Source organism: Heterocephalus glaber, unplaced genomic scaffold (genome assembly GCF_053883595.1).
Source record: "Heterocephalus glaber isolate CG9 unplaced genomic scaffold, H.glaber_assembly_v1.0 deba00001764, whole genome shotgun sequence".
Taxonomy (NCBI): Eukaryota; Metazoa; Chordata; class Mammalia; order Rodentia; family Bathyergidae; genus Heterocephalus; species Heterocephalus glaber.
The window spans coordinates 3,173,259-3,189,952 of NW_028258461.1; the positions used below are offsets into that span (position 1 = coordinate 3,173,259).

Here is a 16,694-nt window from a genome sequence, read left to right on the forward strand (position 1 = left end):
AGCCTTTATATTTTCCCAATGTCACTTTTTTTTTTTTGGTACCAGGGATCAAACTTGGGACCTTTAAATCCCCACCCCTCCAATGTCACTTTTTCAAATGGATCTGTTACATTTATAATGATTATTATAATGGTGTTTTTTTGTTTTCTTGCTTGTTTGATAGGATCTTGCTATGTAGTTCAGGCTGGGTTCTAACTCACAATGATTGCCCTGTCTCAGCCTTCCTAGTGGTGGGATTACAGGTGTGCACCAACATGCCTGGCTTGATTATGTACATTACTGCACCCTATCTGACCTTCACTTTCACCCAAGTATTAAAAGGTCATGGCTTTTACATTTTCCCAGTATCACTTTTTGAAATAGATCTTCCATGTCTTTCTCTGGTGAAATGCCTTTGGTTTACTGAGAAGTCATAGTTATACAAACACTTGGCTCTTTAGAAGTAACTGGCATAAACTCAGATATTTTCTGAGATGATGTATGTTCTTCATCTCTACTGACAAAGAAGTTTTTGTTGTGGACAGGTATTACACATTGGTTGTGTCCAGCATAACACAGGTTCTGACCTTCACTCTTACCAATACTTTCCCATTCTTTCCTTAAGTATAAATTGTCAAGGCCACAATTTCCATTTCTTCTCTTTATTACATGCTGGAACAAATGTTTTAGGCAATGGTCTCCTGAAAAGTCTTGGGTAAAATGAGCAGATACAGCTGGGTAAATGGCTACTATTTCTTCTCTCTTCACATTCCAAAGCTCCTTCCTTTGCTCCAGAAAGGTAAGGAGATATGGCTTAGATACAGCAAGACCCAGGAAGATCAGGTTTCAGTAGTTCTTTAACATCATGTCCCTATATAAATTCCATTGAGCAGCGTCTAGGCATTCCCATTCCTCTGGAGAGAAATCAATGACCACATCTCTGAATGTCAACAGTTCCATTTCTGGGGTGGCCAGCATTCTCCTTGTAGGTCTCCCATCTCTGCAAGTAACAGCACGACAATGGCTGCTGCAGGGACACCTGGCACATGCGGGACACTGGAGCTAAGCAGAAGGTGCCTGGACGCAGATCCCAAGATTGGCGGGCTCCACACAAAGGCCGGCGAGACTGTTCTAGTTTGGTATTTTTGAGGAAGTCCCACACTGATTTCCTCAGTGAATCTACTATTACACATTGCCACCAAGTGTGTGCGAGAGTTACTTTTTCTCCACATCCCAGCCAGCACTTGGTTTGTTCATTTGTTTGTTTGTTTATAATAGCCATGCTAACCAGTATATCATAGTATCTCATGGTATAGTGATGGTTTGATTTGAATTTCCCTGGCAGCTGGACGATATTGAGCAGTTTTCCTAATTTTATTTGTCCCTATTTTTAGCTGTATCTATACATTCTACACTTAGGTCTACAATCTACCTGCAATTGGGTTTTGTGTATCAATTACTGGTGAGGAAGAGGTCTAGGCTCATGTTTATATATTTATCCAATATTCTCGATTGAAATGTCCTTTTCCTGGTTTACTTTTGGATATCTATATCTATATCTATATTTGTATATATATATATTTGTATACATAATATGTGTCTGCAAGTGCTGCATTCTATCAAGTGTAGTTAGTGTAACATGTCTTACTTTTCCTCTTTATTATTTGGAAATATTTTTTCAGGGTAATGGTTTACATGCTGATATTTCAAAAATTTTATCTATATAGATCTTTTCTAATTTTTGCTTTTTTGATGGTTTCTCTCATTTTATATCTACTGATTATTGATTCTCATTGGTTTTGGTTTTTATTTTCTACTTTTTGGTTTTATATTAGGCATTTATATTTTTATTTGAATTATCTTCCTTTGGGTTTTGAGTGTCTGATCATGTTGATTAATATCTTTCATGAACTTTCAAAAATTTACAAGCATAGTATCTTTCAAATGATCTTTATAATTATTCTTTTTACCTTCTGTTTCTGGAATTCTAGTTAAATATATATTAACATATTTAACATTTAAAATTAATCTATTACACAGAAACATATGTTTGTAGAAAATAATATGAATTATATAAGAAAATATTAGAACTAGCTTCTAATATGTGACACTTTAGAAACATTCTGTTAAGACTGAAATAAGTGTCATCAATATTTGATTTCATTTCAGTTTATAGGAATCAGTTTTGGAAACAATTTATAGCTTACATGAACGTAATCTTTCTCAAATGGAAAATCTTATGTGTTCTAATATGGGCATCTCTGTCCAATTTTAATATTTCATTTTTATTGGTAAGTAATAGTTAAAAGAAAATTAATTGCTTTTCTTTTTTATTTTATGAAAACTTTCATAACCAAATAATAAGCACATAACAACAGTTACTAAGCAGTGTATCATTATCTTCAAAGTAGTTACTCAGAGTACAAGACATAAACCTCATAGTCTTACAAAAAACGAATAGATACAATAGTTTATTTTCAATGAACTAAGATAAACTAGTAGTATAAATGAAACAAATTAACATATATATTGAAAATATTTTAAAACCACAGAATGAGTAATTTGGTAGATTTCAAACTCTCCTGACTTCCTATTTATCTCTTTTCTATTTCACTCTTTGTGCACAAACACACAAACACACACAAACACACACAGTATTTCTCATAAAAGAGAAATCATGCAATATTTGAGCTTGTGTGACTTACTTCACTTAACATTATGGTCTCAAGTTGCATCCATTTACCTATGAATAAAATTATATTTTTATTTACTGAATTATTCACTTGCTTTTATTTATTTCTTGTACTGGCTAAAACTTATAAAATAATATTGTATAATAGTGCCAAGTGTTGGCTCTTTTTCCTGTTTTTACAAGAGCTATATGGAGAAGTAATTTACATGACATAAAATTCACACATTAAAAATGTGCAATTTATTGGTATTTACTATTTTCACAGAGTTTGGGAACCATTGTTATGAATAAATTTTAAAGGATTTTCAGGTTCTCCTGCACACAAAAATCCATAACAACGAACAGTCTTTGTGATTGGCATAGTACCTCTTCCTTTCAGTCTCTGGCAACACCTAATCTACTTTATTTTTTATTTCTTTTAATTATTCAAATTGAAATTAGCATATGATTGCGGTATATAATGATTACATTCAAACCGGAGACTTGGTATATGAGCATAGTTCATATTGATTATTTTAAATTTTCCTTCCACTTCACCCCTACCTCCATTAATAAGATCCTATGTCCATTTGCAATATATCTATCCATCTCTCTCCATCCTTTATTTTGCACTTTAAATTCTTTATACATTAGGTTTCATACCCAAGAAAAACCATGCAATATTTAAGCTTGTATGTCTGATTTTTTGTCACCAAAATTAAGGTCTCAAGGTGCATCCTTTTTCGTACAAATGACTCAAATTTATTTTATGGCTAAATAGTACTCCAATATGTATAAATAGCACATTTTATTCATTCATCTGTTAATGGATATATAGGATATTTTCAATATTTAGCTATTATTAATTGTGCTGCTATAAAAATGATTATGCATAAATCACTGAAATATGTTATATTTAACTCTTTGGGGAAGATATCTCAAAGCAGAGTAACTGAGTCTATTGGAATTTATAGCTTTAGTTTTTTTGAGACATTGAGACACTTTTTCACAGTAGTTGTAGTGGTTTACATTCTCACCAACAATATAGAAGGGTCCCTTTTCCCTGCAACTATGCCGGCATTTATTTTTATTTGATTTCTTGGTAATAGCTACTCTTTCTGGAATAAGGAGGAATGTTAGTGTTGTTTTAATTTTTGTTTCTCTCATGGCCAATGATATTGATCATCTTTTTAATATTTTCATTGACCATTTGTAATTCTTCATCTGAGAAGTACATATTCTTTTTGATTGCCCATTTCTGTTCGTGTCTTTTATTTTGTGAGTCTGTTTTTAATTCTTTATATATTATAGATATTAGTACTCTGTCCAAGGAATAGCAGCTGAAACATGTTTCCCATTCTGTAGGTTGTCTTTTTATTATATTGGTTGTTTTTCTGTGCTGTGTAGAAGATTTTTACTTAGATATGATCCCATTTGTTAATTCTTGGTACTATTTATTGTTCCATTGGAGTTTTGTTCAGAAAGTCCTTGCCTATGCCTATGACTTCAAGAGTTTTATCTATCTTATCTTCCAACAGATTAAGTGTTTCTGTTTTAACATTTAAATCTTTGATCCACTTTGATTTTATTTTAGTAGATGATATTAGACATGGGTCTAGATTCAATCTTTGGAATGTGTGTATAGCCAGTATTCCCAGAATCATTTGTTAAGGAGGCTGTCTTTCCCCAGAATATGTTCTGGGCCCCTTTGTCACAGTTCAGACACCTGAATGTGCCCAGGGTTGTTTCTGCATCCTCTGTTCTATTCCATTTCTCTACAGGTCTGTCTTGTGCCAGTGCCATGCTATAGCTGTGTAATATAACTGGAAATTCAAGATTCATTTCTCTTTCTTTGCTCTTGTTGCCTAAGCTTATTTGTGCTATTCTAGGTCTCTTTGGATTCCACATGAATTTTAGGATTTTTTTCTGCTTCCGGAAGGAATGCTGTTGGCATTTTTTGAAGACTGTAATACATGCATATATTAGTTTTGGTGGTATGGCCACTTTAGAAACATTGATTCATTTTATCTAGGAAGAGGGGTATCATTCCATTTTCTGATATCCTCTTCAATGAAGTACAGCATTAGGTTATTAATTTGGATTTCTTTTGTCTTCCTGATGTGGGCATTCTCAGCTAATACACTACTCTCTTAGGATTGTTTACAACGTATCCCATATGCTTTCATATGTTGTGCTGGTATTATCATTTGTCTTTAGGAACTATTTAATTTCTTCTTGATTTCTTCTGTGATGCCTTGTTTAAACCATATGTGTTTGCATATTTTTGTGGTTCCTTTTGCCACTGATTTCTAGTTTCACTGCTATCTGATCTGATAATATGGAATAATTTTGATTTTTTTTGTATTCATTGAAGCATGCTTTATCAGTTAGTTGGTGGTCTAGTGGAGAACACTTCATGTAATCTTGAGGGGTATGTGTGTCCTGTTGTTGATGGGTGGCATACACTGTAGATATCTGTTAACTCCATTTATTCAAAGGGGTGATTCAACTCTGCTATATCTTTGTTGATATTTTGTCTAGTTCACCTGTCCATTTGCAATAGTAGGGTACTGAAGTCCTATGGAGACTTGGCTGGAGGAGTGAATGATTAAAATCATGAATGGGCCTGCAGGGCAAAAGCACATATGCCCTGCAATGTATGGTTAAATATTAGGGAAGCAAGCTAGGTCTGGCCTTTGTCCTTCTCCCGGCCTGATAAATTGCTTGGATTAACCTTAAAAGTGTCACGTAGCAGACCTCCTTGTTCTTTGACACTCAATTTTATTTTCCTGTCTTTCCCGGCAGTAAAGGCCAGAGAGTTCTGGACTGCTCCCTTAAGACTCCCTCCTCCTGGTGCTCTGGTCAGAACAGTCTCTCTGGGCCTCTTGGTGTTCAGATCAAGCCTCATCGCTGAGTAACCTTTGCACCCTTCCTGCTGCTGTGGTCACATACTGTGACAAGGTGCCCTTTATACTGGTGTTGCTTAATTGATCTTTTAAGTCCAGTAGTGCATCATCTGTTCATTTCTGGCTTGACATTCACTTTGTCTGAAAATAAGATAGTTCTTCTTGTCTTCTTTTGGATTTCTAGTATTGCATGGAATATTGTTTTGCATCTTTTGTTTTCAACCTGTGAATTTTGTTTTTGTTCAATGTGTTTGTTGTATATAGTATGTTATTGGGTTTGGGTTCATTATTTCAATCTGTGTCTTTTAATTAGGGAATTGAGTCCAATCACATTGAAAGTTACTACTGAAAATTATTATTATTATTATTATTATTATTATTGGTACCTGGGATCGAACTCGGGATTTTGCACTTGTGAGGCAGGCAGCGGAACCACTGAGCTAAATCCCAGGCCCTGAAAATTATTAATTTATTCTTGTCGTATTATTTTTCATTCCTGACTCATTTTTCCCCTTTGTTTAACTAATCACCCTATAGGATGTATTCATTCCCATAAAATGTTTGTCTCTTATTGGTTCATTTTCTCTATCTTGAGTAACCGTGATAATTTTTTCAAGTGCTCATTTGATGGTGGTGACATTCTTAATGTTCTTTTTGTTATGGAAAATCCTGATTTGTCCAAAGTTGAAAGATAGTTTTAGAGGATTTTATATTCTGAGTTGAAATTTATTTGGGAGGGTACTTTAAACCCTTTACTCCAAACTTTCCTTTTGGGCTGAGAAGTCTGCCAGAATTCTGGGTTTACCTTCATAAGTAAATTTTTACCTTCGTAAAAAACTTTACCTTCGTAAGTAATTTTTTGCATTTCTCTAACAACATTTAAAATTTTATCTGTGTTTGACTTCTAGGATTTTAACTATGATGTATTGTGGAGAAGTCCTTTTCCGATTCTGGCCATTTTGAGTTCTATATGCCTTGCTTAACATAGAGATGATAAATTCCCCATATTTGAGAAATTTCCTGATATATTTTATGCAAATACATTTTTATGCTATTCATGCTGTCTTCTGATTTTTCACTAATTCAAATTAATCACAGATTGTTCTTCTTTGCATCATTTAATGGGTTAGAGGTCCATTTTCCATGAACTCCTATTATTTTTAGGATATCTCTGATTGCACTGTCACCTTCATCAGACCTGTCTTCTAGTTATGCTACATTAAAGTAGTGTTTATTCACCGAGTTCTGTTCCTGAGACTAGGTTGTGAATGCATTGGTCTCTAGATGACGGATCATATATAGTATGTCCATTATTATATTCAGAACAAAGAAATGATCAAAGGAACTCCAACTTGATGACTTTGTTTTCATATAACTTTGTATAACTTTTACATGTGGTAATGTAATGTAAAATAGAACAAAAAACTACAGCATTGTACTATACAGTACAATCAGTAAAAATTACACTGTTGTATAAACAAGATATATTGTATAAAAAAAGACATTGGAGTTCTATAAACAAGATGTATAGAACTGTACAAAAAAGATGGGTCATGTCATGGGTCCAAGTGGAATGTGGTAACTTCAAACAGTGTTCCTTGATCATTAAACAGGCAAGTCATTAAAAGAGAAACATCTGTACTTTCTTTTCACATCAGTCACTTCTGCTGCCCTTACTTTCAGCAGAATTATTTTATCACAAGAATTTCTGCTTTGTACCTCTTATGGAATCTAATTCTATGGTAAACTGATCATTTATATTTTGTGACATTTTGTTTAGGTAGTCTAGCCTTTTATTTGCATCTTTAAGCTCACTGATTATTTTGTTTATTAAATCCATTATCTATTTAATTACATCATCTTTGTGCTTTCCAAGCATCTTATTGATTTGCTTTTTGGTTCTTATTTTATCACTTTGTATGATCTAGCTATTTTTTTTTCTGCCCAATGAAGCTCTGTAGCTCAGCTTTAGGGGAGGGAGGAGATTTTGGCATCATTGTCTTGCCTTGTTTTCTGTTGTTTCTATTCTCTGTGTTGTGATAGTTGAGGGTTAATTAGAGTGGAAAGATGTTGTTGCTGGTTAGTATGAAGATCTCTTTAGTTAGCACTTGCTTTCCAGTGATATGAGACTGTGTTTGGATTTTGTCATTTATCTACCTCTTCAGTATGCTCAGGAATGGATTAAGTTACTTCTATTTGAAAAGGTATGTCAGGGTTAGTATTTCAACTTGCTTCTTTCTTTTCCTTCTGTTGTCTTCAGTTTCTCCAGTTTTTCTGTGATTTCTAGTTTTCTTTTCAGCTGTTTCTTAATTCCTAGAGGTTTTATTTTTTTCTCTTAATTAAGTGGCCTTTTCCAGGTGACATGAGTCCAAGTCCTAGAGAAGCAGTTACATGCTGCTGGATTTTAGGCCACGTGCATCTAATTTGGATATTTATTTATTCTGAACATTTCAGGAAAATTCAGTCATGTTTGCTTTTGTTACTTTCTTCTATCAAAATGCTTCCAAGAGGAATATATGCTGAAGCATATAACAGCATTTCGTTCTTTTTTATTGTCAAATAGTGTTCCATTGTGTGAAATTTATTTATCTATTCTCCAATTGATGGCATTTGGATTTCAGAGTTCAAGTTTTACATTCTTTCTGTTCATTTTATTCATGAATATTTATTCTGTTTTCATGCACTTATGCATTGAGTTATTTTCTGAAATAACTTGCTTGGATCGTTCATTACTACTCTATAAAATTATAATTGCTCAATGTATACTGATATTTTATCTTGCCACATTGTTCCACTGGCTTCTCAGCTGTAATAATTGTGGTGTATTTCTTAATTTTCTGTATAGAGGATCATGCCATATTTAGATATAGATTGAGTTCTTTCTTTCCAAAGAAAATATCCTGCATATTTCTTGCCTAATTGTCTTGGCTGGAGCCAACAATACAATATTTTCTAGGGTGGTGAAAGTAGATTTCTATTTTCTTTCTTTTAAAAACCTGAGATAAATTTGAAAAAAGCATGTATGTGTAGAATTTATTATATCAAACTTCTCATTTAGAAAACCTTTCCTGTTTTTCTTCATGTGATTATCTGGTTTCCATTTACTCTCTGTGCAAGATCTCTACTTTCATACAGCTTTATTCCCAAACACCTCTTTATGTTGCTATTGTTGAAAATATATTTCTATCTATTATAGTCTAAATTGTAAAATTGTGTAACATTTCGTTTCATACAATTACTTTTTTTTTTACAATGTATCAGGCGCTTTATTAAGTACTTTGCATGTATTGTCTCATGCAATCTTTGCAATAACCCCATGAGATAGGTGTTATTATTTTCATTTCTCAGATGTTCAAATGAATTACAGAAGTGCCCCTAGTGATTTGATAGAAACAGGACAGAACTCAGATGTAATAGCACAGCCTGTGCTGCTCAGGACCATGCCCATTGCTACCCTGCAGTGCAGAACAGACTGTATCAAGTAAACGATAGCACTCTGAAAAGAGAGATTGAAGATGATATCAGAAAATGGAAATACATCCCCTGCTCCTGGGTAGGAAGGATTAATACAGTGAAAATGGCCATACTTCCAAAACTGCTATATAGATTTAATGCAATTCCAATTGAGATCCCAGCAGCATACTTCACGGACCTCGAGAAAACAATCCAAAAATTCATTTGGAAGAAGAAGAGACCCAGAATAGCAAAAGCAATTCTAGGTAACAGAGACTTGGCAGGGGGTATCACAATTCCCAACTTGAAACTATACTACAAAGCTACTGTGATAAAAACAGCATGGTACTGGCAAAGAAACAGACCTGAGGATCGGTGGAACAGATTTGAAGATGCAGAAACAACTCCAGACACACTCAGCCATCTCAACTTTGATAAAGGAGCCAAACACCCTCACTGGAGGAAAGATAGCCTCTTTAATAAATGGTGCTGGAAAAATTGGCTTTCAACTTGCCAAAGATTAAAACTAGACCTATATCTCTTGCCATGCACTAAACTAAAATCATACAATTACTTTTTATCACTTAAGAGAAGAGAGAAAAAGAAATACGTGTTGCACACGTTTTTTATAATTGCCTTCTGAATTTTTTCTGATGTTCATGGTTTTTTTTCCCCAGTTGATTCAAATTTTTGACTCAGTTGTTTTCAGCAGAAAAGACATTTTCTATATGATGAATCCAATAGGAACATTTTATTTCATATTTTGGTTATCTGGGAATGATATTGTTCCTGCTTCATTACTTAAATGTACTTTTGCTTGCTATAAGATTCTTGGCTAACAGTTCTTGGCTTTTTTCAGTGCTTTGAATATTTCACCACTGTGCTTTCTGCCCTCCACTCTTTCTGATGAGAAGTCAGCTGTTATAATCTTTTGGGTTCTTTTGCGTGTTGTGAATTGTTTTGGTGTTTTCAAGATTTTATTTTTGTCTTTGTCTTTCAACATGGTTGCTATGGGTCTGGGCATGGATGGGTGCCTGTTTTAGTCAATTGCAAAATACTGTAGACTTGGTGGTTTGAACAATGGTAATTTATTGTTCACAATTCTAGAAGATGGAAAGTTTGAGTTGCAAGTGATAGCATAGCTGAGTTCTTGTCAGGTTTGCTGATGTCTATTCTGCATTCCCACATGGCAGAGGAAATTAACACTCCCTCCATCTCTACTTACATGTTCATGAATCTAAATATGAGGGCTCTACTTTCATGGCCTAATTACCTACTTCCCAAAGGTCCTGTCTCTCAAAACCATCATAATGCATCTTACAGTTGCAATATATGAATTTTGAAAGAATTAACATATTCAATCCATAATCAATGACTATGTTAATTTTATTTAGTGTTTAATGTAATAAATTTGTAAGTATACATGTATCAAATGATAAACATTCCTTTTAATCATTTAAAAATCTCTAGAATTGTTATGTATTTTACAACATATGGTCTATCATATTTACTTATTAATGATTTTTTTTCTTAATAGTATATAAAACAATAGTATGCCTTACAATTCATGGCATCTTAGAGAAAATGAGATGTGGGTAATTAATCCATTATTTATGTTTTTTATTGTCTTTTCCCCCTATCCCATCCACCTAGACAGTACAGTATATGAAGGAAAGAATCTGATTTATTCACTGGTCTATCCCTAGGACCTACACTTTCATCTGGTATAGAGCATTGAATTCACTGATGAATATTTTACTTGGTAAACCCAAATGATATATATCCCTGAGAAGAGGGCTCTGTCTTCTTTGTAATTATGCTGAACTTGCTATTATTTGTTTTACATTTAAATCTAGTCATGTTAATAAGGTTAATTTGCAATTACTTAGCACTGTGAAGGTTTAGACCTTCCTTATCATTGTCACCTTGAATAAAATTTGTTCAATTCACAAGGCTGTGAAGCTTATTTCATTCATTTTAGGGAGGAATAAATTGAGGTTCAGAGGTGCTAAAGTATTTTTCCAACATCAACTAGATAGTAATTCAGGGTTTAGCAAGAATTTCCTAGTGCTATTCTTACTATTCATATGCTCCGTTTTGGGCCTGGTGGTGTCATCCACCGTGTGAGTGCTATAATTAAACACATATACAGTTTCAGAAATCCGTGCAGATTTTCATGATTTTTAGAGTAAAAAGAGAAGCTGGAGGAACAGATGGCAACAAATTATATATAGCTACACATTTTAAAATGGAATTAGCTGGCTACATTTCAAATATATATTTGTGGTGATCAATACACTACTGAGTTATAGATATAGTTGTATACATATATAACATATGTAATTTTAATATAAATATATCAGAGAGAAAAAAACATGATAAGGGCATCCCTGCATCCCTACTGAGAACACCTTCATTCACAAAATTTTAAGATACATTTTGAGGTGGAGATTTACACCTTGATAAGAATGCACATACAACCATTGAGAGCAGCTCACATTGTGTTCAAATGTAGTATACATTATATAGTAAAATATGTCAGGCTTTCATGAAATTTATTTTATTGAGTAAATAAGAAAGAAGGCAATAATAAAACCCAAAACATACAGTCAGTGATTATTATGCAAATCAGAGTTTCTTTAACCTTTGGGTCATAAAATTGAGTTATGTTGTATTCTGGGATTAACTGCCATATAGTATGAAAGACCCAGTGAGAGACCTAATTGCTCTCTTGGGTTCACTCTCTGCCTATGCACAGATATTTAACCATGCTGGATTTTCTACTTTCATATTATTTCCAAGCACTATATCTGAGAGAAATGAATATCCAATGTTTGAATGAATCAAGGTTTGGTTGATCATTATATTTTATTCCAAGGGTTAGAAGCAATAGGATTCTTATTCTTTCTTTACATGAAAGAGTAAGAGAGTCAAAAACAAGCTTGATTAATATTATTCCCAAGTTTACTAAGAGATACTCAGTTTTACATTGAAGAATTTCTAAAATTGTATGTGTCATCAGTTGTCATCTCCTACTCCTACCCAGGAATAGGTCAGACTTAATTTATTTGTGGTTATATTCAAGATTTTTCCATGGATACAATTTTAATTACATCCTATAATCATATTTCTTATGCAAAAATATATATGACATTTGTCTTTCTCAAGTTAATGCAATTCATGAATTGGAGTTGGAGATGATATCATAAGATCAAATGGAGATCAAATGATCTCTCTCAACTGATTTCTGTAGAATTTAAGATTTGCTACTAAAACTGTAATCACCAAGTCCTTCGTGTATAAAATATAATTTATACCTAATAGTCAAAAGAAAAAGAAATTATGCATGTACAAATATAGTTTATGCCATTACATTGTTAAAAATAAACATTCATGCATCAATTTATATAGATATAGGTATAAGTATGTGGCTATAGATACAGACACAACTACATGTGTGTATTTCAGAGCAAGTTTCAAAGGGTCAAGTGGCATGATGGCTTATGCAGACTAGTTCAGGGTTCATCTTGGAACTTTAGTTATAGAAAGCCTACGACTTATTTTTCCTTTTTATTTCCTAAAAGAATTTCTTATTACAATTCTATTTTTTTCCTAAAGATGTTGTAATGAAGTAGCTTACTGTTTGGCTTACGTATTACACCTTAGAAATATTTTATATCTCAGTTTTGGAGGCCATAATTGAGGTCTTGTCAGGATTGGTTCCTTCAGAGGGTTGTTAGGAACTGTTCCGTTCCTCTCCTTGGCTGACAAGTGACTGCTTTCTGCTGTATGTCATCAAATAGTCCTCCCTTGCATGTGTTTATTTCTTTCCAAATACCTCCTTTTAGCAAGAAGAAGCTAATCACATTAGATTAGGGCCCACATGAAGGACTTCAATTTTATTTGGTTACATCAACAATGACCTTATTTTGAATTAAATTCACATTCATGGGTTCAGGGGATTAGGACTACAACATCTATTACAGGCATATTAATCAACCTAATGCAAGAACTAAGACAATAAAAATGGGGCTGGGGCAACAAAAGGGCAAAGAAGCCAGAGCAATGTCTCTGAGGCCAAAACTCTGCAAGCAGCTATGCTCCCAAACTGAATAGAGGCAGCTAGCTGAACCTAATCTGTGAAACTTGTTTCATGTTCCCAAAATCATTTCTTATATTTGAAAGAGGTTAGCAGGTCTAAATATATGCTCATGTTCACATCACTTCTATGCAATTATACATGATTAGTCTTGATGTGTAAACTTTAAATTAGAAATTTCAATTTAAACTAGAAAGTTAAAGGCCCTACTTTGAGGTTAAACTATGATACACTACAATTCGAGTTAAGTGTAAATTCTATCATAGAATGAAAAATAATGTAACAGATATAAATCACTTTTCTTTGACAATTCAATTGGCCTAAATAAAATAAAACAGAAGTTTAATATTTGTTCTACAAAAGAGACTCTCTGGGGACCTGCATATGAAGTTTTTATACAAATATATTCACTGAGAAACTCAAGAAGATATTTTGTTTTAATCACGGTGCACCTGATGCTCTAACCCTTGATGAGCTCACATGTAGACATATATCAATGGGCAACTATTAATTACTATTTGCTTAAAATTGTTGCTGACCCAATTTATAGCCCATGAGAATGTTTCCATCCAGTTAACTGAGACTGGTCAATTTTCAGCCTTAAAATTCTTGGAATTTCATCTTCTTTCTTTCCCAGCCAAATTATTTCAGTCTGTCTTCCCACCCACCACCCTACACCTCATTCTCAAAATCTACATAAACAAGAGTTCATAAAAATAGTGAAAAAAAGTTAAGTAAAAAGTGATTTTTTTTCCTCAAAAGGTAATAAACTTAGATGTTTTATCATGGCTATTAGAAAAATAATAGCATTTTAGAGGACTAATACATAAAATACATAAAGAAATTAAAAAGTGGAATCCCCAAAAAACAAAAGACCCAGTTAAAAATGGCCAACTGGAATGAATAGGTACTTCCCCGAAGAAAATGTTAAAATGGCCAGTAAATACAAGAAAAAATATTCAGCATCTTTGGCCATTAGAGAAACACAAACCAAAGCACTGAAATTCCACTTTATTCAATAAGAATAGTTATTAGCAGGGATTGAAAAAATTCCAAATGCTGGTCAGGTTGTGGGGAAAAGAACTCTTTTATACTATTAATGAGAATGTGAACTTGTGTCATCACTATGGAAATCAGTATGGAAATTCCTCAAAACATTAAAAACAGACATTCAGTTTGACCCAACTATATCTCATGGGAATCTTCCCCAAAGAGAAAAAGACATCATATTACAGTGGTACATACACACCTATATTTATAACAGCGCAACCCTCATGATATCTAAATCATGGAAAGAGCCCATATGTCCATCAACAAATGAATGTATAAAGAAGATATGGTATTTATACACAATGGAGTACTACTGAGCCATAAAGAAGGATGGAAAGGCACAAGCACAAGGAACCGAGTTTGATCCCTGGTACCAAAAAAAAAAAAGGATGGAAAGAATTGCGTTCTTGGACTGAGGTATCACTGTACTTGAGTGATTTTTAGGAAAATTGATCGATCTTTAGATCATCATTTTATGAGAAATAAGTGAGTTATAGATTGTTAAATATCACATTATCTCTCTAATGTAAGAGATTGAAAATATAAATGCAGAGAGCAAAATCAAAGAGATGATAAGAAACAGGGAAATAGGCTCTGTAAAGATGGGAAGGGACTCTGTGCAAAGAGAGGAAGGGGAGAGGAAGGGACTCAAAGTGATCAAAATGAAAAATGTATATGTATCAAACTCTGAAGCTGAATGTAATCACTGTAAGCACGAACATATAGTAATACAAACTTTGAACTAGTGACAAAATAGCATTTTATGTAATTAAAACCAGCACAATCCTCAGAGCTCTGATTTTCTCTCATTATTTTTTTACCCAACATCAGCATTTTAGCTCATTATGTAAAAATCTGAATCATAACCTCCAGTGTTTTACTGGTTTGTTATCCGTCATCTCTGCCATTGTTTGATCAGATATACTTGGAAAGTAACCTCTGATTGGCATGCACTTCTGCAATATCGACCTCGAGCCTAAGTCATTTCTTAGGCTCTCAAACCTCAAAATAATACCACCTGCTTCCTCAGCTACACTTGGCCTTGATCAGTTTCCTCTTTTATTAAATAGCAGGAAATAACAGCAGATACATGTAAGAAGGAAAATCTTATTGTATGGTGAATGAAAACATTTGACAGTGTACCAAGGAACAATTATTTAAACTTAAGTCAGCATATATTTCATTGAGCATCTACTATTTCTAAAGCATTATGGGGGATACATGGAGTCATAAAAATAATCTTTTTCCTCAAGGAATATGAAATTAGTATTGGAGTCTACATCTCATAAAGAAGTACCCCATAAGGAAGAATGCACTGGTGTTATAATTAATATCCAAACAATGTTATATGCTAGGGGAGAAGGGAACAGAGCTTCTTCTCATCATACAGGTATCTTCTAAGTTGTGACTTTGACTTGAAATTTAAAATGATGGTTAGGGTCAGAGTCAATTTCTCCTGCTATAACATGATACCCGAGACTGGGTAATTTGTAAACAAAAAATTATTTCTACAAATCTAGAGACTGAGAGATATATCAGTAGATTCAGTGTCTGATAAGAATTTCTCTTTGTTTACAAACATGGGAAGAGGAAGAGAAGCAAAAGTGTCCAAGATCATTTCCATCTAGTGAATTCTTGAGTTGTGGGAAGGTCAAAGTTCAGAGAAAACCAAAATAATACTGAGAATCTATAAAGGTAAGCTAGAGAAGGGAGCAGATGATATGGCAAGAATTGGGGATAAGTGTTCGAGCTGCTCCAATGGTTGAGAAGGGCAATTCATGTGACAGTAGCTTACACTGCCAAAGTTGTGACCCATCAAGGCCTGCTGCCATGTTTTGCGCCTTACTTCTTCAAAGTGAAAAAACAGAATCATGGCTCTTTTTTGAGCCATTAATAGATTTATACTATATCCCTTGGGCCACCTGGCTGAGCCCTGTATTCACAAACAAATGCCACTCTTGCATTGGTGAAAAACATTGCATCCAAATTGCCTTTCACCCCTCAAACTGGGGCCTCTAATATTTAAGGCACTTCCATTATTCCCTGAAATTTTGACTATGCCTGATTTAGACTCCTGTGGTTGGGGCAAAGCCTGCCAAGATCATACACTGAAGCCAGTAGACAAAATGAGGTGATCACATATGATGTCCTCAGAGAAACAAAGGTCACTGATACAGAAAAACAAAGAGAAAAGATATTCTTGAGAAGCAATGAAAGGTTAGGACCAGAGAAATAGCAATAAATATAGCTCATAGAAGGTCACAGAAGAAGGCCAAATGGGTTTGTTTATAGGAGAAAAAGCATGAGGTCAGAATAAAGTAGGATCAAAAGCAGGGGATAAGTCATTCACACGCAGGCAGTGCTATGCTAATAACCAAATGCTTTGCTCCATCGCTTACATATCACGATGTTTGCGTGGTGAAAAAAGATAGACTTAATGACATGGGAATCATGCAGAGCTGCACTATTATCCACCTAAAAGACTTCTCGAGAAGGTTCTGCTGAGCTGATAAGCAACTGTAGTATGCCTCCATGT

At 34.0% G+C, this 16,694-nt stretch overlaps 1 protein-coding gene across 1 annotated transcript; it reads right to left on the bottom strand.

Annotated features, from left to right (window-relative positions):
* Positions 1–665: 665 nt before the first annotated feature.
* Positions 666–957, bottom strand: LOC110345360 (putative zinc finger protein 56). Its single transcript, XM_021242547.1, has 2 exons — positions 842–957; positions 666–714 (listed from the first exon to the last, which is right to left on the bottom strand). The coding sequence occupies exons 1-2, from the start codon at positions 955–957 to the stop codon at positions 666–668; spliced, it is 165 nt and encodes a 54-aa protein (XP_021098206.1).
* Between the last annotated feature and the right edge of the window lie 15,737 nt (positions 958–16,694).

Coding starts and splice junctions, on each gene's coding strand:
- LOC110345360 (XM_021242547.1), bottom strand. CDS start 957: ATGCTGGCCACCCCAGAAATGGAACTGTTGACATTCAGAGATGTGGTC. Junction 715..841: donor AATTTATATAGGGACATGAT/GTTAAAGAACTA, acceptor GCCATTTACCCA/GCTGTATCTGCTCATTTTAC.